Below are 27,783 nucleotides of genomic sequence, written 5' to 3' on the forward strand. Positions count from 1 at the left end.
TCTGGCAAGCTTTCTCACATACCGGGGGCCCCGAGTGACCGAGTGGTCTAAAGTGCTCTCCGTTACGGATCACTGCCATCTCACCTCTGTCTGCGTGGGTTCGAGTCCAAGGCTCGGCTAGCGTGGGTACATGGGAAAGCCTGCCAGTAGCTTCTCGTGGGTCGGTGGTTCTTCCCTGGGTTTTTCAGGGTTCTTCCTCCACCATTAATACTGGCCGCCATGTATAGCCTATTGTGTGCTGAAAAATGGCGTTAAACACTACAACAACAACAACAACAACAAAAATTCTCACATACCATCAGAGGCCGAACCTGAGACTCAGACCCACGCAGACAGAGGTGAGATGACAGTGATCCATAATGTTGAGCAATTTAGACAACTCGGCCACTCAGGGCCCCCAAAACATGCTTGAATCAAATTCATCTAATCAGTGGTCAAGTATTTTCAACATAATCTAATGGGAATTGTCTTTAGAATTGTACAGCCATGTCTTGGTAATGTTACAATAAACCAGTCATAAAAGTGTGAGATTATCCCAGCATTTGAATCATGCATAGAATTGAGCAAGAAAAGTGGTGATGGTAAAAAGACCCAGTGAGCCTCAGTCCTCAGAATTTGACAACCTCTGCATATGTGATATCAACCTTTCACCCATGCACCCATTGAGTAAGAACAGTAGTGATGGTAAACAGAGCCAATGGGCCTCAAGCCCCACAATTTGACAGCCTCTACATATTTTGATTCTAAATGTAGTTTGTGTTAGAAGTAAAATATTTTGATCCTCTGTACTTGCTGGTTCATTGGATTAGGTATGAGTTTGGTGAGAACATAGTGGTCCCTTGGAGAAATGGTAAGTCTCCCTTGGAGAAATGGTAAGTCTAATAAGAATGGAATGGTTTCTGCATAGTAATTGGAGTTCAGGAATACAAGCTTGATTAAATGTCTAGGTCACTGAGACCATAGAACAGTAGTTCTTGTATAGGGGCCATTAAACATGGGTGGGCAAATATTGTGCCATTCATGGTATTCATGTTTAGAAATGGCAATGATCCAATATCAGATGTGACCAGCATTTCTAACAGAAAAACACATACAACTTTTAAGATGCTGTTCAAGAAAATTTGACCAGTTTTGACAGAAAGCATTCTAACATAATGGGGTTTCAGTTTTCAAAAAATTGTTCTGATCTGCCAACAAATATATATGCCATTGTTAAAAATTTATAAACGTTTAAACCACATGTTCTCAAAAAATGTTGAATAGAGAATTTGACCCAATTTGACAAGTCTTTCTGGTATGAAGGTCTTTCAAGCTTTGTGCATATGGCCACCATTATTAAATATATAAGAAACTTATAAGACTATATAAGTAAAATGTAACCAAATTTGACAGAAATCATCTTAGTTTAAGGGGTTTCATTTTTTTAAAAGAGAAATATTTGAAACAACTTCTTTGTAAAAAAAACTGTTCAACAAAATTTGACAGAAAGCAACCTGGCACGAAGGGCTTTAAAGTTTGTACAAATAATTTTAGTATGGCCACCATGACTTAAAAAAAAGAAAATATCTTCAATCATCTCAAAAGCTGCTGAAATGAATTTGACCAGCTGTGACAGAAAACATTCTGGCACAAAGGCCTTTCAATATCACACATCTAATGCTACTGTGCCTTGAAATATGAATGATGATGCAAAAAACAGAGAAATCATTGTTTTTATAATATATACAATGAAAAGCTTCTATTAGTACTTAAAACATCTTTCTGACCTAGACATTGTGGATAACTGCTCTTGCATTTGCCTATTAGGCAGAAGTTAGTACAGGTGAGCAATCTCAAACCCACTTGTACCTCTTGTTCAGATCAAACTATCAGCAGCAAGATTGTGGATAAATTAGACTAAGACTTAACCAAAATATGCATGTTTTGTGAATTTTACTTGGAAGATTTCATTTGCTTTTCTGTAGATTTAACATTCGCTTTTTTTTAGGGCAGTTCACTCTCGTTGCTTTCTTAAATATGCCACAGTTAACTAGTTAATCTCCAAATGACAAAACTAGATTCACAATTTACCCATGTATAAATATGGGTATCATGTACCATAAGATTAGGATCTATACAGTTCACTTGAAATCATCGATTGGACTCTAAATTGAGTCTGACATGCCAACAGACTGTACTGTCAATCTACATTGACTCTGACATGCCAACAGAATATATAATCAATCTGAATTAACTCTGACATGCCAACATGATACTGCCAATCTGAATTGACCCTGATATGCCAGTAGACAGTATTGTCAATCTACATTGACTCCAACATGCCAAGAGATCGTAGTGTCAAACTGAATTGATTCTGACATGCCAACAAACTACAGTCAATTTGAGTTGACTCTGACATGCCAACAAACTATACAGCCTATATTGACTCTTGCATGCTAACAGACTATACTGTCAATCTACATTGACCGACATTCCAACAGACAAAACTGTCAAACTACTTTGACTCTGACATGCCAACAGATGATACTGCCAATAAGAATTGACTCTGACATGCCAACAGACTATGCTGTCAATCTTCATTGACTCTGACATGCAAACGGGTGATACTATCAATATGAACTGACTCTGACATGCCTACAGATGGGAATGTCAATCTTCATTGACCCTGTGATACCAATAGACTATTCTGTGGCAGATCTTAGACTATGTTGTTTAAGGTTGAGCACCCATTATACCGAAACAATATTGTATATCGTAATGAATTTATTTTCTCACCACAAGAAATTCATCAGATGGAGTTCTTTTTGTCCTAAAATCAGAGCACTTGTAAGGTCAAGGCTAGAGCCAATAATTTTTCCACTTTATATATACTGTACCATAAAGGTCAGCACAGTTTACTTCAGTACTGAATTCTGTTTGCAGCTGACAGTGTACAACTACATGGGAGGCCCCTGTTATAGATGTCTATATCCCAAACCTCCACCCCCAGAGACTGTAACCAACTGCTCAGATGGAGGGGTGCTAGGAGTGGGTAAGTCCAATTAACTGAAACCATCTCAGTTGTATGTCATCAGAATGAAAATTTAATATGCAAGTTTCTGTCCAAATTTGATTTTATTGAGCAGCATGTAAGATACCATGCATGGGATTTATCCAAAATTCTTTAGGAGTCTCTACAAAAGTGTTAAAACTCAAAATTTTCAAGACACTAAATGTAATCATAAACTGTGACCTTAACCTTCAATGAAAGAATAATGATCTCTAGTTCCAATGTGTAAATTTACAAAACATCATCAAGTCAGTAGGTTACTTTCAGTAAACATTCCAAGCAGAATAATTTTGGAAGATTTGTTTTAAAAGAATTATACAAATATCCATACACACACTAATTCCACATTTTCTATAAGAAGTATACAGGCAGTGTCACATGTATAGTTTTCGCACAGAATGATTACTTGGGTAAACATCAAATTCATTCTAATCCAAAGTGACATACAGAAAAAAGCTAGAATTAGGTAACTGACATGACTTTGCATGCCACCACAGTCTATACAGCTAAGGGTATGGCCTGATCCAGGAGTAAATTTTTCAACACTATAAATGTGTATTTCTTTTTAATATCCATTTCATGTATCTATGGTAATATGGAAATCTTGACAGCTTTCAAGTTATGAGACACGGGCAAGTGCTTTACTCTGCGGGCATGACCCTGAATATGTCTTGGATGTACAAGTGTATCTATTCCCTTATGCCCATTAAATGTATATAAAATTCTAGGATAGAGATCTTAACACTTTCCAAGTTATGAGCCAGGGTCAAGATCCCATCCTCAAAGGCACGATATAGGGTATGTGATGGACATATGTCTGATTTTGTCTCCTCATACCCTTCAAACCTGTATATAGTTATTCGCTGGAGATCATGACAAATTGACCGAAGAGCAGGTCTCCTTAGGGACTATACTGGAAATGTATCTGACTTTTTCTCATGTTCTTCAACCAGTATATGCTTAGAAGGTGACAATCTCAATTGTTTTCAAGCTATGACCCAGGGGCAAGTCCACAACCATAGAGTATGACACAGGGTCTGTATTGGCTGTTCTGGTTTGTCTGGTTACTTCCCTTGTCCTTCAATCCTAAATATGATAGGTACGATTGGATCTTAACAGTTTCTGCTGTTTTACATGGAAATATAAATACAGAACATTCATTTTTCTCATTCCAAGAAAGCAAATATAAAGGTATTTTTGTTATCAGAATCTAACATCTTTGATTGGAAACACAGAATAGATATGATCAGTGTAAAAATATACATAGAAATCCTTCACCACAATAGTTACACTTCTATCGAAGAAGCTAAGTTCACAATGAGTCTGAACAGACAAAAGGGTTTAGCTATTTAGAATTAAACTTCCAGGATATTTCTGTTTATGCGTTTTCTTGATAACTGAATATAAAATAAATATTAAAAAGTGTGACCTGGATTTACTTAATTTTATTTAGACTAATTACAGACAAACAACACTGCCAGTGACTACATTAATAACTTATGCATTTAATATCAATAAAACATGGAATGCAGCTCAATATGCATCATTAAATCAATTTAGAAATATAAAAATAAATGGTAATTCTTAATTATTAAAGGAGCTTTTCTCTATAATATGAAAAAAATATAAAGTTTCAGAAAACATTAGAGGATTTTTGTAACTTGTATAAACACAGCTTTCTGACTCATAAAGTACATGTAAAACTTTTTGGCATACATAGATAGAAAATAAAACTTTCAGGGGCCCTGTGTGGTCTAGAATGCTCACCATAACGGATTATTGCCATCTCACCTCTGTTTTTGTGGATTTGAGTCTTGGGTTCAGCCAATGTGGGTATGTGAGAAAGCTTGCCAGTGGCCTCTCGTGGGTCTGTGGTTCTTTCTGGGGTTTTCCCAGGTTCTTCCACCATTTATACTAGCCGCCATGTATAGCCTATCTGGTGCTGAAAAATGGCATACATATATATATGTATGTATGTATGTATGTATGTATGTACACACATTAGAGCTGGGTACCATAAAATATTTTGTACTGAGGTATTTCTGACCATAAAACAATACATACTACGGTGTACCACAGTTATATTAGGGACCAATAATTCAGTGTTCTGGGTCAGGGATCTATTAACCAGTACCTGTCTAATTAAGTCCCAACTAACCCATTAACCTGTACCTATCTGATGGAGTCCCAACTAACTTATTAACTAGTACATATCTAATTTATTGTTATTGTTATTGGCATCCATCTGTCTACGGGAAATGATGGCATAGCTCCAAAGTAAGCTTTTGTTTATCCTTCTTTCTAGCTCTCTTTTCAGCTTGTTTTATTTTTCTGTCTTCCTCTGCATTTTTAACTCCCTGCCTGACAGCTAGACACCAGCTGGAATGGTTGTTTGCACAGCCCTCCCAGTCGTTGACATTGATGTTTGCCGTCTTCATATCCCTCTTGCAAACTTGTTTTGTAGCATAGATGTATTCGTCCAGTTGGTCATGCACCTTCTGCTAACTCCCCATATAACAGGTCCTTGGGAATGCAGCCTGGGTCCATTCTCTTGACATGGCCAAGCCAGAGAAGGTGCCTCTCGCTGAGAATGGAGAACATGCTGTTCATACATATCTAATTAGGTTCCAACTAATCCATTAACCAGTACCTATCTGACTGAATTAGAATTAACCTATTAATCAGTACCTGTCTGATGGAATCCCAACTAACCTATTAACCAGTACCTATCCAAGTCACAGCGTCTGATGGCCCGCTTTGTTAAATCATGCGATGAGTTTGGGTTAACCATAAGCCTAAAGAAAACAAACATGATGGTTCAGGACGTGGACCCCCCCCAAGCATCATCATCAACAACTACGAACTTGAGGTAGTGAGTCAGTTCATGTACCTCGGCTCTACCATCATCAACAACCTCTCGCTCGATGCTGAGCTCAACAAGTGGATTGGAAAGGCATCAACAACTCTCTCCAGGTTGTCACAGAGAGTGGAACAACAGCATGCTGACCCTGAACACTAAGATCACCGTGTACCATGCCTGCGTGCTAAGCACTCTCATGTACGCCAGTGAAACCTGGACTCTGCACGCCTCACAAGAGAAAAGACTGAGCAGCTTTCACATGCGATGCCTCCGACACATACTCAGGATCACCTGGATTGATCGAGTAACAAACAATGAGGTGCTCAAGCGTGCCAAGATTCCCAGCATGATCACACTCCTCTGCCAGTGTCGCATCAGATGGCTAGGCCATGTACATCGGATGAATGACGGATGGATCCCCAAAGACATTTTTTATTCGGAACTCGCCTCTGGCAACAGGTCGATCAGATGGCCACATCTCCGCTTCAGTGATGTCTGCAAGCACGACATGAAAGCCCTTGATATCGATGTCAACACCTGGGAAGAGCTCGCTCTAGACAGATCAAGCTGGCGACATGCTCTGATCACTGGTCTGAAAGCCGGAGAGGACAAGCTATGCTTGCTAGCTGATGAAAGGCGATCACAGAGGAAGAAGAAGCAGCCCCAGCCAACACAAGACGCAACCTTCAAGTTCAGCAGGAACTGCCACTCCCGCATTGGACTACATAGCCACAGCAGACGCTGCACAACCACCAACTGGGACATCTCTCATGGGCGCAGTTCCATCGTCTCTCAAGACTAACGGATGCCAACTGAACTGATCTAAGTCTTAACTAAACTATTAACCAGTACCTATCTGATTGAGTTCTAGCTTGCCTATTGACCAGTACCTGTCTGATTTGAGTTCTAGCTTGCCTATTGGCCAGTACCTTTCTGATTTAGTTCTAGCTTGCCTATTAACCAGTACCTATCTGACTGAGTTCTAGCTTGCCTATTGACCAGTACCAATCTGATGGAGTCCCAACTAACCTATTAACTAGTACCTATATGATGGAGTCTCAACTGCTGTATTAACCACTACCTACATGGCATCTGTCTGTTGTTACTGATAAACAGTGCAAACTATGTACCTACTTGGAATCTGTCTGAGATTACTGATAAAAATTGCAAACTCTGTACTTACTTGGAATCTGTCTGATATTACTGAGAAACAGTGCCAACTCTGTACTTACTTGGAATCTGTCTGATATTACTGATAAACATTGCAAACTATGTACCTACCGGTACTTGGCATCTGTCTGATATTACTGATAATCAGTGCAACCTCTGTACTTACTTGGAATCTGTCTGATATTACTGATAAACAAGGTTATATTTGTACCGATGTGACTCCTGTCTGATATTACTGATAAATAAAGCAAACTCTGTACCTACTTGGCACCTGTCTGATATTCACATGGAAATTGTTGCACATATCTTAAATCTTATTTGATTTTACATACTGGTAAATGAAATGATGATCTTAAGCAGATCTGGATTTTAAAAAAATGCATACCTCAGCAGTGTTGAATCAAGGAGCAATAATGTCTCTACAAGTCTTTGTGATTCCCCAATCGTTGTAGGAGTATATAGATGCAACCAACACAGCAACAACATTGGCTGATACCATATGTTACTGTCATTTTCACTGTTGGGAATTTTACATGGTAGTTGATTCTTGTCTGGCTATACATAATCTTGGTAGAAGTTCCTTGACAGGCATTGAAATGGAGCATAATTAATTGAGCAGTGTGAGATTTTTAATTAGCCAAAATAACATATGCATGATTCTGGTACATTGAAGAAAAAATTAAGGTAAGCAGATATGTAACAATATTTTTGTTCTCCATACTGATATAAATGAAAGTTACATCCCTTTAATTGTTGACTCCCCCGGCATTTAAAAATATCACTTTGCCCAAAATTAGGGCACTGCAGATGTGATTTCGGCATACTGGAACTATGAAACAGCAGTTGGGCTTCCAAAATCAAAACAATACAGTGTGACCCTGCTATAACATGGTAGTTGGGAGCCATAAAACCAGACCGCATTATATACCAGACCGTGTTATATGCAACCAAGTCAGTTAGCTGAAAGTTCTTTGCTGTTATTGAAAGATTGTCATCAGCTTTCTTTGATGAAGGGTGCATGCACTATAGAAGTCAGTGCTAAAGGGCAGCTTTGGAGAACCAAACAAATGACCATTTCTTATTGTGGCGGCAACATCAAATAATTGTATTGCATGATTGAGACTGGTATTTTTGCCATTTGCTGAGTACGTTTTCATAACAGTCGGTGCTTCAAAGGTAATCTGTTTCCTTTGAAATCTCAGCAAACTATCTTATCTGGGTACATTTTAAAAAGGATATGGCCATCGTTTAGACTATTCTAGTATCTGTCCCTCCATGCCTACTGAATAAACCAATAAGTAAGATGTATTTTTTTTTAACATTTGTGGTAGCAGCATGATGCTGCCTTCCACACATGCATCTGAAAATTAACAAAGGGTCAACGGACAATAGAGACGCAGGTGTTCTGATGACAGGGATTATCACAGAAAACGTGAGTGTTCTGAAGGATTTAATTCTGAGTGAAAAGAAGAGGAATTTTACTTACCATCCACATACAAATGTCAGTCGCCGGTTCGAGTCTCAGATTCAGCCAATGTGGGTATGTGAGAAAGCTTGCCAGTAGCTTCTCGTGGGTTGGTGGTTCTTTCTGGGGGTTTCCCCTGGTTCTACCTCCACCATTAATACTGGCCGCCATGTATAGCCTATCGTGTGCTGAAAAATGGCGTTAAACCCCACAACAACAACAACAACAACAAATGTCAGTCTTTGTAAATATATTAATTACTAGTGAGCGGACGAAAATCCGATCAAAGATAGATTATGAGACAATGCCTTGTCCGGTTAATCTCCGTTACCAGAAATGTCAACAACAAAAAAGTGGAAATTTCACAACATACAGAACTCATGCTAGATGTCAACATAAGCGGATTATGATATAACAATGCACTGTTTTGTCAGTATGGACAAAGAATTTGTTTATGTAACAATAGATAAATTTCAGTGCATTTTATATCCAGTTTGTGGCTTCCTTTCATGGGGTCTCTGAATTTCTGCACTCCAAACCAATGGTCGTATATGAAAGTTTAAACAGCCAACAATGTCGGCAATAAATAAAAAGCCACATGGTATGTTTTGCAGCCAATAAGGATAAACAATCCAAGTTTGCAACATTGGCGAAGACCTATGTGATCCCAGAATAAACTTTTTATGCGTTTTTTTTTCTTCTTACTTTTAGGAAGAAGAAAATACTTTTTTGTGTACGAGAAAAATGCATATAAAATTTCAGGAGCCAAGCCACGATCAACTTGTATTATTCTTACGCGATCTCTTCCCCAAAATGATAAGCAACTTTTTACATTGTTTTCATACTTTTTAAGATTTTTTTTTTTTTGTGCACAAGAAAGATACATGTAAATGAAATTTCGGGAGCCACACAATGATCGTGTTATATCTGACTTCACGTCATAATGGAGCACGCTATAGCAGGGTCACACTGTATATCTGCCATGACATAGTCTGGGGAGGACTCTGAATATAATATTAGGCCACACTTGTTGTTGATAACTTGGCCAGGTACACATACCTGAAGCACTATTATTAGTAGAGGATGTGCCTATAAGTCAATGGTGCATGCTGACAGTTAACTGAACAAAACAGCAAGAGTGAGGACTATAGATTATTATATGCTTATTTTATTCTCTGTTAACTTTACATTGTCAGAATCATTCAATATTTTACAATATTGCACACCTTCATATTGCATTCACATGCATAAAAGAACTACTTTCTATTGTAAACAAACAATAGACACAGACACCAGCACTTTTGATTTGTAAACAAATCATGTACACTCGCGTATTAGGCGATTTACAGTTTGGTTGATTAAATTTGTTTCTAAATGAAGTAAAGCAGATGTTTCATGGACTGGCACATTCCGTGTCAATTTTTTTGATACAATGTTTTGGATTTAGGTTAGCTATGCAGTTGATGCCAGAAAGGGTCATTACAAATAACATACAAGTGACAAGGGATAAACTGTCTTCTTTAGCTGGTAATAAGAATGGCAAAAAAATATACTTAGTTTTACGTCCTGAATTTCCTTAAAATGTACTTTCTTAATTCTGCAAATCTGAATTACATGAGCCATGTCATAGGTTTTCAATCTTGATTACACATTTTGAAATTGTACTGTAATTTCAAATATAAGTTCAGTTACATCCTCCTTACTGCACTCAAAATGAAACAAGCATTAAATTCCTTAGCGTCTTTTTGATAATTGCGACATGCTTCTTCCTCGCTTCTTCAATCCATTGTATTTCATGTGAAATTGTCACATATAAATCCAGTCCATAATCACGAAATTTCATAGAATCGACAAAAATACCAAAATCTATTCATTCCAGATCAAATGGAAAAGTTGTTGCAATTTGCTTTCATTCACAGTATGACTCCAAATTTCACTTTTAGCTAGACACGCCATTTTCTTTCAAAAGTTATGTCGAGTCCGCAACTTAGTTCAAATTTATCTGGGCGGAGTTATGTGCACAGTAATAATGTTGTTGTTGTGTAATGTTGAATCTGCGCTTGTGTATTTAGTTTGGAATATGGCATACATTCAGTTACTTTGTTTCTTGAAGTGTATTTTAATATAATTAAGCATCAGGTAAAATAAGAAATGAGCATATAATAAAAAGGTTACTGCATTTGTATGGGAAAATATGAACTCGTTTTGTCGGATGGATATACTGCACTCCCAAGGTTGTGCAGAATTTCCATCTGAAAAAAAATTCATTTTTTCCCATACAAATGCAGTAACCTATAATTCTTGAGAAATAATTCCCCTCTAACACAGCAGTGTTCCACCATGGCAATAGATTAATGCTGTATAAACTATGCTTGTAATTGTGGTTTTATTGGTTGTTAGTCCAAGTTTACGCACAGCCTCCGATTTCTGCCAAGTTAGTCTGTCTTCTAGTGGTCGTCTGTGATAATTGCTTCTGCAGCAGAGTTTATTTTAGCAAAGAAAAAGAAAGTGAAAATAATTTCTAACTTTTAGGAACTCATTATACTGCCTCAGCTTTTATATCGTGGAAATGAGTCTTCCTTTTTAGCTGTACTGGTCATAGACCAAAAAATCATATGGGATGGACTAGTCCGTTATCTGTCATCCATTATCCAATATCCATCCTAAACTGCCTGGAGGATTGTCATGAAAATTACTCAAACATTCATCCAAATGTTCAGTTAGTCTTAAATGAAACTGATGCTGATGTTAGGTCTGATATGGCCATGAATGCAGCGTTTTAGACCTTTTGTTTCACTACTCTTCCTGAACAGAAAGTAATGTAATTATGGGGTTTTCACCATAAGACCCATGGTGTCTGGTTTGTCTTAAATGAAACTGCCTCCACCCAGACATCGAATATAGCCACTGAATGGATGGTCATTTCAGCATGAACATTTCTTATGATGACTTCTTAGTTATAAATGAAATTGGTACTGATGTGTCATCTAATATGGCTGCCACAACAGCCACCTTGAAAATTTTGTTACATGCAATGGAAAGTTATACTGAAATGAGGTTTTCACTGGAAGACTTATTATGATGTCCAGTTGGTTCTGAATTAAACTAGTTCCACTCAGACACCCAGTTTGGCCACCACCATGGCCATCTTGAAAATCTTGCTGTAGCTACTCCTCCTGGACAGTGTCTTTAAATAAGTTAGTCCTTCTGGACAGTGTTTTTGGTTTTAAATAAAAATTATGCCAGTCTGATATCCAATATAGTCACAACGGTCACTATCTTGAAATTCTTATTGCTGCTATGTAATGTCAAAATTGTTTTTAACCAGAAGATTTCTTATGATGCCTAGTTGGTCCTAAATGAAGATGGTGTAAATCTGTCATCCAGTGTGGCCACCATGGCAGCCATTTTGAAAGTCTTTTTATTGCTATTCCTCCTAAAGAAAATTCATATCAACATAGATTTTTCATCAGAAGACTAATTAGGATATCTAGCTGGTCCTAAATGAAAATAGCGCTAATCTTACCTCAAATATGCCTGTAACAATGAACATATATAAAACAATTTCTCCTGAATGGATTGTCATATCTACATCAAGTTTTCACCAGAAAACCACTTATCATGCCAATCTTTATGTCTTCCACAGTAGCTAAATTGAAAATCTTACAACTCAAGAATGTCATAGATGGTTTTAGCACTAAGAATTCAATAGAAGAAAAATAGTCATATCTTGAATTCTATGGAATTATTTTTCAACAGCTGAGTGTCTGTCCCTCAAAGAACCTTTGTTTATTGTTTTGTAACTTTTAAGGCAGCCAGCATTTTATAGGTCAGTGGTTAAAACAGTACTAGTGTAATTAGTGTATATACCTAGTGTTTAATTAGTGTATATACATAGTGTTTAATTAGTATATATACATAGTGTTTAATTAGCACTTGTGCTTTAAGTAATGGTTCTACTTTTTTACTGTCTTGTTTCTTTCAGTTAAAAACTTATGAATAAAATGACAGTATGAGAACAAACCAAATATCTGTATGAACAATCCATTACACAATGTTCTTTATTACTGATCAGCATCTAATAGAGCCAATGCAGCCACCAGAACTTAGCCAAGTGGTTACTGTCCACAGTTAATAAATTTGATATATCAGTACATTCCAGCATTTATGGTGTTAAGAGTGGTTAATTTCATGTTATATCATCCAGACATAAGTGTCAGTGAGATCAGAACTAATTATCCATAGCTTTGAGAAAGCATGACTTGTGTTATTCCACAATTTCAACATTAGTTATCTGGCATTTAATTCTGTGTATTATGAGTCTTGATGTGCACAGTGTTTATTCAGTGGAAATGTCCAAAATTCAATGAAGCACTGTTTGTAATTAGTGTATATACATAGTGTTAAATTAGTACTTGTGCTTTAAGTAATGGTTCTACTTTTTTACTGTCTTGTTTCTTTGGATTAAAAACTTATGAATAAAATGACATGGCTTCAGCAAGAGGAAAGTTTGATGCCTGTAATTAGAAATTAAACTTTTAATTTATTTGTAACATTATGAAGCTTATTTATTCAAATGGATCACTTCTTTGTTGAAACCTTAAATAACATAGAATTACAGACAATAAAATGCAGTTATTTCATGCATATATATTTGACTGCAGTTTCGCCTAAATGAAGGAACAATGTACATGAAAAATGAATGTAAATTTTCATAGATAATTTGATTATTTCATTCATTTTCAAGAAAGCTAGCATGTAAATACTTTATGCCCCATTCTCTCTATCCTTGCGGATTTTACAACACATTGATTTAGGCAGTGAGTGGAACTAACAGTTATAAAATACTGTATACATGTGAAGGGGAATAATTTTAAATGCTTTATAATCCTTTTATAAAATTTGCTTTCTAAAGGGATTAAAATGAAACATATAAAATATAAAATTTCATTATCAAATTGAATTAACATTGCTGAGCTTTTTTATCACCAGCAATGTATCAGGTCAGTATGGGAGTTTTTTGCTACATTTCTTTATCACATGTGGCTCAGGTTAAATTGCATTTATAAATTTGTGGTCTAAGTCAGGACAAATTCCATACAAATTGGTAACCCACAAAAAAATAGTAAAACACAGTAACTAATGCTTTCAGTGTCTGTGGAGACTGCTTATGTTATTGCCAGCTAAGTCATTGTTGGTTCATTCTGGTTCCAAGATGATCATGAATGGGATGAAATTTTGAGGATAACAGTTTCTCATTCTGTTTATTGTGTTTGTTATTTGTTAACACATTCTATCTGATAACACTGGACAACAAATTTTTACAAAAGTCATGTTACTGAAATAAAATTAGTCAATTCTTATCAATTTTTATGTGCTGAACACGAATATGACAGTCAAATTGCAAAATTGGCTCTAGTTTTTTTGTAATCTGCAAGAAATTAATGTTTACATAACGAAATGCATTCCAATAGTAAAAGGTCAACTGTAATAGCCTACCTATAAAAAATCAAGTCATTGACTACATCTTAGATTTCTTCGCCTGTCTCTTGTACAGCTGTTCGGGAGCATCTCTGAGGAGTGTCCAGCAGTAGTCAGCCAGCATTGTAGTGGACCATTTTCCCTGGTATCTTTGTTCCATTGTTGCGATATCTTGATGAAAACGTTCGCCGTGTTCATCACTAACAATACCACAGCTGCTAGGAAAGAAATCCAAATGGGAATGAAGGAAGTGAATCTTTAGAGACATATTGCAGCCAAGTTTCTTATACTTCATCAGCATGTCTTCTACTAGTTCCTTCTAGTTTTCTGCCCTAACATTTCCGAGGAAGTTTGTAGAAACTAGGCGAAAAGCATTCCATGCTTGTTTCGCGTCACCTTCCAGCAAGTTGTTGAACCGGTCATCTTTGAAAAGCTCTCGAATCTGAGGACCCACAAAAACTCCCTCTTTAATCTTTGCTTCGCTGAGTCGAGGGAATTTTTCATGCAGGTATCGGAATGCTGGCAAAGTCCGGTCAATGGCTTTCACGAAGTTCTTCATCAAACCTAGTTTGATGTGAAGGGGTGGTAGCAAGATTTTCTGAGCCTCAACCAGAGCTGAGTGTTGGATATTCTTCTCTCCAATGGCTACATTCTGCCTGTGAGTCCATTCCTTCCTCATGTAGTGCATTTCCCTTGCTCGGCTATCCCACTCGCATAAGAAACACATGTATTTTGTATATCCTTGCTGCAGTCCCATTAAAAGGGCAACTACCTTCAAATCACCACAGAGGTGCCAGCTGTACTTGTTATACTCAATGGAATTCAGTAGCTGCCTTAAGTTATCGTATGTCTCTTTCATGTGGACAGCATACGCTACTGGAATAGATGGAAGAATGTTTCCATTGTGCAAAAGCACAGCCTTGAGACTCAGTTTCGAAGAGTCCACAAATAGTCTCCATTCTTGTGGGTCATGAGTGATTTTTAAAGCATTCATGAGGCCCTCAATATCGGAACAGAATATCAGATTACTTTCCTTTCTGAAGAAAGGCTCCAATTGCTGGTGGCGCTTTCGATATGCAGTAATTGTGACATCTTCTTCTAGAAGATTCCATTGTTGGAGTCTTGATCCTAGCAATTCTGCCTTGTTCTTTGATGAGTCCAAATCACGAATCAGGTCATTTAGTTCTTCCTGTGTTATTCTGTGTGGGGTTGATGATGCACCACAGTGAAAATCTGGATCACTGCATGCTGATGGACCAGGAGAAGAACAGGTCGACTCACCTTTGTCTTCGTCAGATGAATCAAGAGAATATTCTGCTGGAGGTTCTGGAATAGGAAGTCCCTCACCATGTGGAACTGGTCTCAATGCAGACGGAATGTTTGGGTAGACTATTCTCGACTTCTTTCGCTTCGTTATTCCGCCGGAAAGAGGAGGAACCAAGCAGAAGTAACAGTCATTTAGGTGGTTGCTTGGCTCTCTCCACACCATTGGGACTGCAAACGGCATTGATGACCTTTTGCAATTCAACCACTGTGAAAGCTGTGTTGTACATGTAGCACAGCATATATGCGGAGCCCAAGGCTTGTCTTGGTCACCAACCTTGCATCCGAAGTAAAGATGATATGCCTTCTTCACTTGAGAATTGATACTTTTCTTCTGGTTGGCAAATGTCACTTCCCCACAAATATAGCAAAAATTGTCCGCGGTATTAACACACTTTCGAGGCATTACTGTTCTTTATTGTACGTAAATGGATAAAATAATAAGTTTTATGTAACAGTAGCTTGAACTGTCTCACACAACGTCTAAAATATTTTAAATGCTGAACCTATCTGATTGGGCTTTATATAGTACACTGCTTACGTCAGCTTCAGCAGCCGCCTGGCATTAGTATAATAGGCCTACACATGTATAGTACACTGCTGACGTCAACTTACTTCAGCAGCCGCATGGCATTAGTATTGCATTGCATCAGAAAATGATGCAATCAACTGTGGATGATGTGAGCATGATGGTATTATGCAATGTTACATCATTATTCCGGATGTTGCTGCAGTCCTACTGGAGAAATTTACACAGTGAAACATAGAAAATGAGGTATATGAATATCTTCAAAACGAGAGCCAATACAAATTTTTCACGGTTATATTCGTGTTCGGCACACCAAAATACTACAGATTAGGGCCTTTTCAAGTCAGTAATGATTTCACTGTTGACCAGTGTAATTTGCAACTTGAAATGTTGCACACACGTTTGCACATGTAATACTGGTATACATGTGTTATCTCTCTCACTGACTCTCTTACTCTAATACATATGACAATCAGGTCAAATTTAATACACAGAAACTGCTAACACTGCAAGAACTGGAAGTGTTTCTTAAGTTGCAGTGCCCTTGTTAAGGAATGGCAGTCCTACTGTGTCAGAAAAATGAGAACTTAAAAACTGCTTTCTCCTCATTTGCTATCTCATGTGCTCAAATGTGACAGACATAATAAAGTAAACTCCATCAAGTTCATATTATACCTTAGAGCAGATTTTAATACGACCTGTCTACACATTCTGCATAAATAAAATTTCAGAGAATTTATAATTTACTTGCCAACTAAAATTATTTGCTGGCTAATATTTTTTTTTATATGCTACTTGTTATACCTCTGAAATAATGAAATTTCTCACTTTTTTTCTCACAGTTCCAGGCATAATTGGCTGTCTGCAAGCTTTAGAAGCAATCAAGATTCTTGCAGGACAAGGACGTATCTTTTTGTTGTAAAAAGAATGTTACAGATGACATGTAAAGATGATTACTCAAGGCAATACAGATCTGGTGATTTCACTGTAATTATTGTAACATTCAAGCATCATATGCCACCTGTCATCTTGCATGCAAAAGATATCACATGGTCTCTTCAACCAACAGTAACATGGATCAAGCAACAGTAACATGGATCAACCAACAGTAATATGGATCAACCAACAGTAACATGGATCAAACACAGTTTAACATAACTAGTAATGATTTTAATACTTTTATAAAAGAAATTAAAATATATAAATGAGAAAAATAAATGCTTGATTAAAAATGATCCTGAATAACATAATACTGTATGTACATCTGTGCTTTGGAGAACCTATGCCAGATCATGTAAAGGATGCTTACAAATGTAAATATAATTGTGGAGCTGCAACAGTGAGTACTGGAGAAAATGTTCAACTCGAGAATTACATTTGGTATTTAAGACTGATGAAAAAAACCAGGCTATGTTCAATTTTATATACAACATAGCAAACAGCTGGCAAAAAAGAAATATCTGGGTCAAATCAAAGGATAAAATATCATTGATAGATATTTTAGGTGGTCAAATACAAAATAGAACATCTGTTAAACAGTTTGTTTCCACTGTACAAGACACTTATAAAGTTAAATAAAATTTAATTTTAGGTCAACATGGCTGTGACTTAGATGTCAACATTGCCATAGCATTTTAGCAATATATATTACAGATTTTAATTTTAGACAACTATACTTTTTTAAATGGGATATTTTCTTAGACAAAGATATGGTGATGAAAATAGCTAATGTAGTGGTGATATATTGATGAAAATAGCTAATAAAGCAGTGATATGGTGATGAAAGTACCTAATATAGTGGCGATATGTGATTAAAATAGCTAATATAACAGTGAAGTGGTGATGAAAATAGCAATATAGCAGTGAAATGGTGATGAAAATAGCTAATATAACAGTGAAATGGTGATGAAAATAGCTAATATAACAGTGAAATGGTGATGAAAATAGCTAATATAACAGTGAAATGGTGATGAAAATAGCAAATATAACAGTGAAGTGGTGATAAAAATAGCAATATAGCAGTGAAATGGTGATGAAAATAGCTAATATAGCAGAATATACAAAAGTCATACATTTGGTTAGGAATAAAAATACGTGTTTTAAACTTTATAGATTATGGACAAATATACAGGCATTTATATCTAGCTTCAGAAGCTGAATTAATTTAAATTTTGAAATAACTATATTTTTTACTTTTCTATGAGACCCTTTGCTTTTTATTCTTTTTGCTAGTAAAAATTAACCTTTTAATAAGTACATTGTTATCACTTCTTATTATCCGTTCTGTATATCGAATACATGATTATCACTTCTCATTGTTCATTCAGTATATCAAGTACATGGTTATCACTTCTCATTGTCCCATCTGTATATCAAATACATGGTTATCACTTCTCATTGTCCCATCAGTATATCAAGTACATGGTTATCACTTCTCATTGTTCATTCAGTATAACAAGTACATGGTATCACTTCTCATTGTTCTTTCTGTATATCAAATACATGATTATCGCCACTATTTATCCCTTCTATATATCATCCATGGTTATCACTTCTCACTGGCCTTTCTGTATATCGAAAACATGGTTATCACTTCTCCTTATCCATTCAACCATTCAGTATGTCAGATTATCACTTCTCCTTGTCCATAAGTGTTACTCTTGCATAAAATAAGTACTTCTTGCCATGCTGTCTGTGTGATTTGTTTAATTTGTACATCAAAATGAGGGTTTTAGTTTCATGAAAGTTCATCAGATTGTTACAAATGACATTGAAAATATTATGGTGTATATTTTCATGATTAATCGAAAACTTTTTATTGACTAGGTAATGTTGTTTTTATTTTTGTTTTCATTTTACATTGTAGCTTATTTATTACCTCATTCTTTATTTCTTATGTGTATTGAGTTAAGACAAGTAGTAGTAATTTAGCCATAGCAAATGGATTGTGCAGTACGATTTCCTGTGTCAGTCATCACATTAGTCACCTTTCAAATGTCAGGCAATAGATGATACACCTAAACTTCAGGACAGAATAATTATTTGATTAACGTTCTTAAAGATATGTATTTTCCTTAACTGTCCACAAGCTTCCTATGCCCAGAAGATGCTATTATTTGATGCACTTGATGGCAGCTTCCGGACCATCAAACTAAGGGGGAGACAACCTCAGTGTCCAGTGTGTGGAGATAATCCATCCATTACTAAGCTCATTGATTATGAACAGTTCTGTGGAGCAAAGGCAACCGATAAGGTATTTTCCATTTTTCACATACATCATGGTTCTTAATCCATGAGTCATGACACCCAAACTGGTTTGACATAGTTTTTTTTAGATCAACATTAATAATTTGAAATTTCCTTCCCAAGTGGTTTTTTAGTATTCAGTGGATCACAAGGCTGACACCCAAAAAGATTAAGAACCATTGGATACCTGAATGTATATCTACTTTTGAAAATCAGGTTGTTTGTTTTTTTCAACATTTTTTTAAAATGTATGATTGAGGAAATTTTTTATGCTAAATTTTCACAATTAAAGGGCTGTCAAAAATACATGTAGAATCCTTTTTTGTGACATGCCATTCATGACAGTAAGACAGCAGAGTTTGAAAATATCTACTTTTGTGGGGGGGAAATAATGCCACTTTAAACAAGCATATTATAAAGGTTTCAGTTAACAAATAAAATTTGTTCAGGTTTCAAGAGAAAATATAACAAAATAAACAAACTGTTAAAATGAAGTATAATCTTAGAAAATATTTGGAGAGAAAGCAAGTATAACAATTTTAAGATATTAAAATTGGGGTATGTGTATTCTTGATGAGGAAATAGAGAAAGTAAATCAGAAAAAGTGTAAGATTGGTTGTGCATGCACAACCTTATGATCACTTGTTATTTCCTATGCATGCTGTCAGTTGTACTCACTTTCACTGGCATACATTTGATGTGAAATTCAAAAATGCCTGTTTGTACTCACTTTCACTGGCATACATTTGATGTGAAATTCAAAAATGCCAGTTGTACTCACTTTCACTGGCATACATTTGATGTGAAATTCAAAAATGCCAGTTGTACTCACTTTCACTGGCATACATTTGATGTGAAATTCAAAAATGCCAGTTTGTAGTCACTTTCACTGGCATACATTTGTTGTGAAATTCAAAAATGTCAGTTGTACTCACTTTCACTGGCATACATTTGATGTGAAATTCAAACATGCCAGTTGTACTCACTTTCACTGGTATACATTTGATGTGAAATTCAAAAATGCCAGTTTGTACTCACTTTCACTGGCATACATTTGATGTGAAATTCAAAAATGCCAGTTTGTACTCACTTTCACTGGCATACATTTGATGTGAAATTCAAAAATGCCAGTTTGTACTCACTTTCACTGGCATACATTTGATGTGAAATTCAAAAATGCCAGTTGTACTCACTTTCACTGGCATACATTTGATGTGAAATTCAAAAATGCCAGTTGTACTCACTTTCACTGGCATACATTTGATGTGAAATTCAAACATGCCAGTTGTACTCACTTTCACTGGCATACATTTAATGTGAAATTCAAAAATGCCAGTTTGTACTCACTTTCACTGGCATACATTTGATGTGACAAAAATGCCAGTTGTACTCACTTTCACTGGCATACATTTGATGTGAAATTCAAAAATGCCAGTTTGTACTCACTTTCACTGGCATACATTTGATGTGAAATTCAAACATGCCAGTTGTACTCACTTTCACTGGCATACATTTGATGTGAAATTCAAAAATGCCAGTTTGTACTCACTTTCACTGGCATACATTTGATGTGACAAAAATGCCAGTTGTACTCACTTTCACTGGCATACATTTGATGTGAAATTCAAAAATGCCAGTTTGTACTCACTTTCACTGGCATACATTTGATGTGAAATTCAAAAATGCCAGTTTGTACTCACTTTCACTGGCATACATTTGATGTGAAATTCATTCAGACTGTATGCATAGCTTCTCTCTCAGTGACTTCCACCTAAAATATTTTTGGAGACAAGCTTGCTACAAACTTTTTGTTTTTAGACAGTATCCACAAAATCCAATTTATTGTACAAGATCAGCACAGATATCAAAATTTATTGAAAAGAATCAAAACGCTTGTTTTTAATGATGTAACAATATTCCATAAAACATTTTAAAGTCAATTAAAGAATCTTTGTTTCTTCATTAGAAAGTGGGAAAAAATCACATTTCAAACAAGTTGAGAATATTGCAGTGATTTTCTATCAAAATTTGTTAAATTATATGAAAAGAAAAAAAGAAGGCAAGCATTAGATTGTGATCTACAAGACTAGTAATAAACATTATTCATTGACTATCATATATAATTTGGGGATTTTCCCTGCAAATTTACAGTTTATGTTCAGACATACACGTAATGTCCTACACATGCATATGGTAGTTCTAACGGCAGTCAATACTGCAAGGGAGATAACCATGTTTACCTTGAGTGAGAATCAGCCTACTTATTTCTGTGATTTAAATAGTACTTAGAAGTTGTTTTTATCTTCTATTCATTTTTTTTAGGATAAAGTACTAGAGTTGTTGAAGCCAGAAGAACGAATACCTGTAAAGGTAAATGCATCTACTCACTTTTTGACGTTGCAATTTATATGCTAGAACTGGAATAATTTTCAAAACAAACTCTTTACGCACAGATAATAACCTAAACTAAGTAAATCATGAAGACCATAACTTGGTGATATGATACTGAATATAAAGGTTATTTTAAATGAATGATGAAGAGGAACTTCTTTTAAAACACACCGCTCCGGTGGCATAGTGGTTAGAGCGTCTGCGGCCGAGTCATACCAGAGACTTAAAACATGGTACTAACAGCTGCCTCACTTGGCGTTCAGCATTAAGAGGTTAGTGTTAGGACTGGTTGGCCTGGTGTCAGGATAATGTGACTAGGTGGGACATCATGCTACATGTCTGCGGCATGATGCTCCAGTGCTAGACATCACTATAAACTGCCACATTGCAGACATCGTAGCGATATGACTGAAAAATTGTTAAAGCTACGTTAAAAATCAAAATCACATCACATAACATCACATCTTTTAAAACAACTACTGAGTATTTCAATTCCTTTACCTTTGTAACTTCAAAATTTATTCTTAGTTTTGGATAAATTTTAGAGAGATTTTCGCTCTCTGTTTGTCCCATTAATGACTAGATTTCAGAGCATCCACTCAATGTTGTGGTAGGTAATTCAGAATTAGCTGACTGTAAAAGAAGTCCAGGTTTTCCTGCTTCACCTTTCAGTGAAGCATTTGCATGCCGATGGTGAATAGAACAAGGTTCTATGTATGTTTGTGTTACATGCACAGGCTGATATCTTTATTAGCACAGGTTGATAGCTTGATTATAAATCATTCAAAATGCCAAACAGCAACTAATTGAGCAATATGGTGTGTAATAATGATAACATAAAGATAAACAGTCAACCTGTGAGAGTCAGTTTTCTGTGGAGTCATGACTATTGTGCTTGTGTTTGTGGTTGGTCTTTTCAATAGGCAAATGGCTTTGATGTTGCCCATTGTCTTCATCACATATTTGGATTGGCTTCAGAGACTTTACCTATCTCTGTTTGGAAAAAAAATTGATTAATCTTTGTTGGTGTAATCAGGAATTTTAAAAAAAATGTTTTTTCTTTTGCAGGAGTACAACATTTTGTTAAAGGAAGGGACACCGCATGTACTGGTGGATGTCAGACAGCCAGTGGAACTGGACATTTGCCAGCTACCCTGCCCTTGTCTCAGTATCCTTGTTGTATAGCCCATCATTACTGATTATACATCCAAATGATTTTCCACTTCCTTCATTAAGTCTTATATAAGCTGCATTTCATTATCGCTAGAAAAATTCTGTGTTCATCAACCATGGACGTTGAATATTTTCTCAGGCAACTAAGATTTGGCTCCATTTGCCCAGAATTTGTTGGGAAATTATGAAGGACAAATTATAGGCTTTTTAGCAGTACATTTCTAGTCTTGGAAAGACAAAAACAATCTTTTGAGTCATATTTATTTTTATTTTTAATGTCCAGAAAGAAAACATTCTAAATAACAGCCAGGTTCTGATTTACATTTGAGTTTTCAGGCAGTCTGGTACCTTTAACAATTTTATTACCATATTAACTCATTTATAAGTTAGTCCAAGTGCAAAAGACATTGACACAAATCTGCGGTCATAGACCAGAGGCTGTGTTGTTTGTTCTAGTGCTTGCTTCTAAAATAAAAAACAACCTTCATAGCTCTACATCTGCTGGTACTTTATGCAGTGACAGACCTTAATATGTGCAGTTTGCAGTTGGACTTGACCTATAAACAAGTATACATGGTAGTTTGTTTAAATTTTCTTTACATTATAAGAGCAGAACTTTTAATAGGCACCATATAGCTAGCTAGTATTGTGATGAAGTACTGTTTAACTTATTGTACAGACTATCAAGTGTGTGTATATATATATATATATATATATATATATATATATATATATATATATATATACACAGTGATATATACAGTATGACCCCACTATAGCACGCTTCATTATAACACGAATTCGGATATAACACGGTTGTGGTGTGGCTCCTGAAATTTCATGTACACGTATTTTTCTTATACACGAAATAAAACTTTTCTATCTTAAAAGTACCAAAATAAACATAAAAAGTTTTTTATTATTTTGGTTGAAGAGATTGCTTACAAATAATACAAGATGATCTTGCTATGGCTTCTGAAATTTTATATGTATTTTTCTTGTTCACAAAAAAGGTTTTTCTTCTTGAAAGTATGAAAAATTACATGTAGAAAGTTTGTTCTTGGATCGCATAGGGCTTGCCAATGTCACAATTGGCAGCAAAATATACCATCTGGCAATTTTTTTGTATTGGTGACAATGTTGGCTGTTTAAACTTGTATATACAACCATTTGTTTGGAGTGGAGAAATTCAGAGGTTCCATGCAAGAAAGTCACAAACTTGATATAAAATGCACTGCAATTTATCGATTGTTACATAAACAAATTCTTTGTCCATATTGACAAACCATCAGAACAGCGCATTGTTATATCATAATCCACTTATCTTGACATCTAGCATGAGTACTGTATGTTGTGAGATATTTGCTTTTTTTGTTGAAGACATTTCTGGTAACGGAGATCAACTGGATGAGGCATTGTCTCGTAATCTATCTTTCACCTGATTTTCAGCTGCTTGCTAGTAATTAATACATTTACAAAGACTGACATTTGTATGTGGATGGTACATAAAATTTCTCTTCTTTTCACTCAGAATTAAATCCTTCAGAACACCCACATGTTCTGTACTAATCCTTGTCATCAGACCAGAACACCTGCATCTCTATTGTCGATTGACCCTTTGTTAAATTTCTTACTAGAATGGACCAAACAACAGCCAATTCCTTTTTAAAAACGGACCCAGATAAAATAGTTTGCTGAAATTTCAAAGGAAACAGAGTACCTTTGAAGCACCTGTTGTTATGAAAACGTACTAAGTAAATGGAAAAAATCAGTCTCAGTCATGCAGTACAATTATTTGATGTTGCCGCCACAATAAGAAATGGGCATTTTTGGGGTTCTCCAAAGCTGTCCTTTAGCGGTGACTCCAGTAACCTTCATCAAAGAAAGCTGACTACAATCTTCAATAAACACAAAGAACCTTTCTTCAAAAGAAGTCAGTACCAAACATAAATAAAATCAATGGAATCTGATCAATTTTTGCATCTTCCAACATGACTGGAACATGTTACCTGTGTCGTGAAAGTTTCCTTTTTACATGGAAAAAGTGTATGCTTACATCATTTATAATCTACCTACCCCCCCCCCTTGCAAATTTGTGGGGTACATGCACCATTTTCTTCAGCTAACTGACCAGGTTGCTTATAACATGGTTCGGCCTATAATATGGTCAGGTTCTGTGGCTCCCAACTACTGTGTTATACCTGGGTCACACTGTATATGTATGCATGTGTGTGTGTGTGTGTGTATATATATATATATATATATATATATATATATATATATATATATATATATACTTGAGGCACTTTGTCTAAGCAGATATGAACCTAATGTTGTACCATGGCATGGGTATTTATTACTGTCAGTGGCATTCTACATTTTTACATTCAGTATAAATAATGTTATTGTGCATATAAATATGTATTTCTTAACATGCCAAAGATATTCCCATTGATCATATTGAGAAACAACAGAGCATAGAACAAATAGAGGGTCAAGTTCTTTCCCTGTCTGAAATGAGGCTGAATGAAAAAGTTCCTGTGATAGTTGTTTGCAGAAGGGGAAATGACTCTCAGTTGGCTGCCAGAAGATTACAGACTATTCTAAAGGACTTTAATGTAGACGTAAAAGATATAGCGGGTGGACTGACAGCATGGGCAAAGCAAGTTGATCCAACATTTCCCACATACTGATGTGATATCTAATAAGCAACCATTCCTCTTTATTCATATGTCTCTTTGGTTTATTTACAGTTTCTCAGTCGTCTTAACTAGTACATGAAACATCATGCATCCCAGCAGATATTAACTACAAATTTTAAAGTTGTTCTTGCTTTTATTGATTAAAGACCGCAAATCTTTTTTACTAGTACATTTTTTATTTCAATTTAACATTATTATCGATAAGTTTAAATAGGTTTATTTGTTTGTACTTGAATCTTGTAAGAAGATTCCAGTAAATATTGCCTAATATTTAAAACTTTTTAGAATATTTTGAGTTTATATTTCACAAAAAGTTGTAAAAGTAGCAACAATAAAATAGTCACAAAATGTCAGTGTGCAGTGTGTGAACCTTTTTACAGCACTTGTGGTACCAGCATATTTTTAAAAATAACTACCCTATCCACCTGCCCACCCACCCATCTGCCACCTCCATCAGCATTGATAATAAATAAGTCAAACAAAGCTCTTTCTTATATAATGCAGGAACAGTAAAAGTCCATGACACTAATCATAAAAATACAAACTTTGTAACCCACCCCAATAAAACCCCATAATAATTATCATAAACACATAGACCTTATACCCCACCCCACCCCATAAAAGCACATATTACTCGTGAACATTCATACCTTACACACCACCCCAATAAAAGTCCATAATACTTGTCATAAATACAAAGACGTTACACCCCACCCCCAAAGTCCATAATACTCATCATAAACACAGGCCCTGTACCCCACCCTGGCAAAAGCCCATAACACTTATCATAAACATACAGACTTTATATCCTAACCCCAATAAAAACCCATAATACTGATCATAAACACATAGATCTTCCACCCCACCCCAAATATGTCCATAATACTCATAAACACACAGAGCTTACACCCACCCCAATTAAAAGCCCAGTAATCTTCATAATAATGATGTTTTATGTATAACTCATTGAGAGCCAACCATAGAAATAATCTTTCATTTTTTTAAAGGAAAGTGTGTGTGTATGTGATTTGGATTTTTAATGTAGCTTTAACAATTTTTGAGTCATATCGCTACAATGTTTGTAGTGTTGTAGTTTTTAGTGATGTCTAGCACTGAAGCATCATGCTACAGACATGTAGTATCATGTCCCACCCAGTCACATGATCTGGACACCAGGCAGAAGAGTCCTAACATGAACCTCTTAATGCTGAGTGCCAAGTGAGGCAGCTGTTAGTACCATTTTTATTAGTCTTTGGTAAAAGGAAAGCAGTTAAAGGATAACAGATGAAGTATAAAAGATATTATAGAGGGACAGCAAGTCAGTAGCAAAGAATTTGTATTGAACACAACATCTAGTGACACAATATTTTATTTAAGTTGTTGATAAATTGAAATAGCTAGACAAATCATTCTTTTTTGTTGTCATTTTAAAACCCCTACTGTAATACAAAGACATCAATAATTAAAATCAACAAATAAAATAGACTGTTTGTGTATTTATGTATCTTCATGAAATTTAAAATTACAAAATACCAGACCAGTCAGACTGAATTACAAGTAATAGAGTGTCTTGTAGGATTTTTTACAGTTTGTTGTTGTTGGATGTCTAACACCATTGTTCAGCATACAATTCAGGATATCCACATCGACAGAGATGAATGAGTTTTACAGATAAATAAATGTAACATTCCATTCAGGTTTTGGCAGTTTGCTAACTATTTGAACATAAGCCAGTTCAATCATGCCACTTACATATGAAATATTTATTTCTTATTGCTGTGGCAAAAATATTTTACTACAGTCTCCATCAGTTAATAAGGCTGTGAAATTGAGATGCAAAAATATAATTGCATTATATGTTAATCTTTCTATTTGCTTGTTTCAGTTATACTGCAGAGCATTAACTGTTTCCATTTGAAGATTGGTATTCTTACTGAAAAATGCCACACTTGTGCTTTTTGTTTAGGAGAGGGCATACAGTGCCTTACAGTCATCTCTTATATATGTTAGTATGTTACTACACAGGTAATTTAATAGTGAGCGTGATCATTGGTGTAGGCATGTAGCATTATATTTGAAAACTACAACCCATGGTTTTGATCTTGCCTTTAATAGCATAAACATTTTTCATTGCAGTTGAAAACCACCTCACTGTGTATACAAGGTCACTACATAAAAAAGCATATCCTAAATATTATGATTAAAATCTGCATAAGCACTACAGTTATGAAATCTAAAGCAAGACATGCAATAAAAAGCATTAATTTGAAATGTGCTGCTGATGAGTCGCTATGATGATCAGCTGTGTGCTCACCTGGAAGTAACATGCAATAAATAAAAAAGGCATGCAAACCCAAAAATTACTAAAATTGTACAGCTAACAACAGTTTCTTG

The 27,783-nt window shown here is 35.6% G+C and overlaps 1 protein-coding gene across 1 annotated transcript in view; it reads left to right on the forward strand.

Moving 5' to 3' along the window:
* The window catches only part of LOC149804680 (adenylyltransferase and sulfurtransferase MOCS3-like), a 46,086-nt gene extending 20,538 nt beyond the window's left edge, over positions 1-25,548 (forward strand). The window contains exons 7-12 of the mRNA XM_089942969.1: positions 2,923-3,031; positions 16,720-16,782; positions 18,967-19,130; positions 21,446-21,493; positions 22,583-22,682; positions 25,130-25,548. Of these exons, the coding sequence (XP_089799095.1) occupies positions 2,923-3,031; positions 16,720-16,782; positions 18,967-19,130; positions 21,446-21,493; positions 22,583-22,682; positions 25,130-25,380 (735 nt within the window). The 3' untranslated portion in view covers positions 25,381-25,548. The remainder of the gene's footprint in view (positions 1-2,922; positions 3,032-16,719; positions 16,783-18,966; positions 19,131-21,445; positions 21,494-22,582; positions 22,683-25,129) is intronic.
* The last annotated feature ends 2,235 nt before the right edge of the window (positions 25,549-27,783 follow it).

Source organism: Sinohyriopsis cumingii, chromosome 2, assembly GCF_028554795.1.
Source record: "Sinohyriopsis cumingii isolate HCF-2022 chromosome 2, ASM2855479v2, whole genome shotgun sequence".
In the NCBI taxonomy this organism is placed as follows: Eukaryota; Metazoa; Mollusca; class Bivalvia; order Unionida; family Unionidae; genus Sinohyriopsis; species Sinohyriopsis cumingii.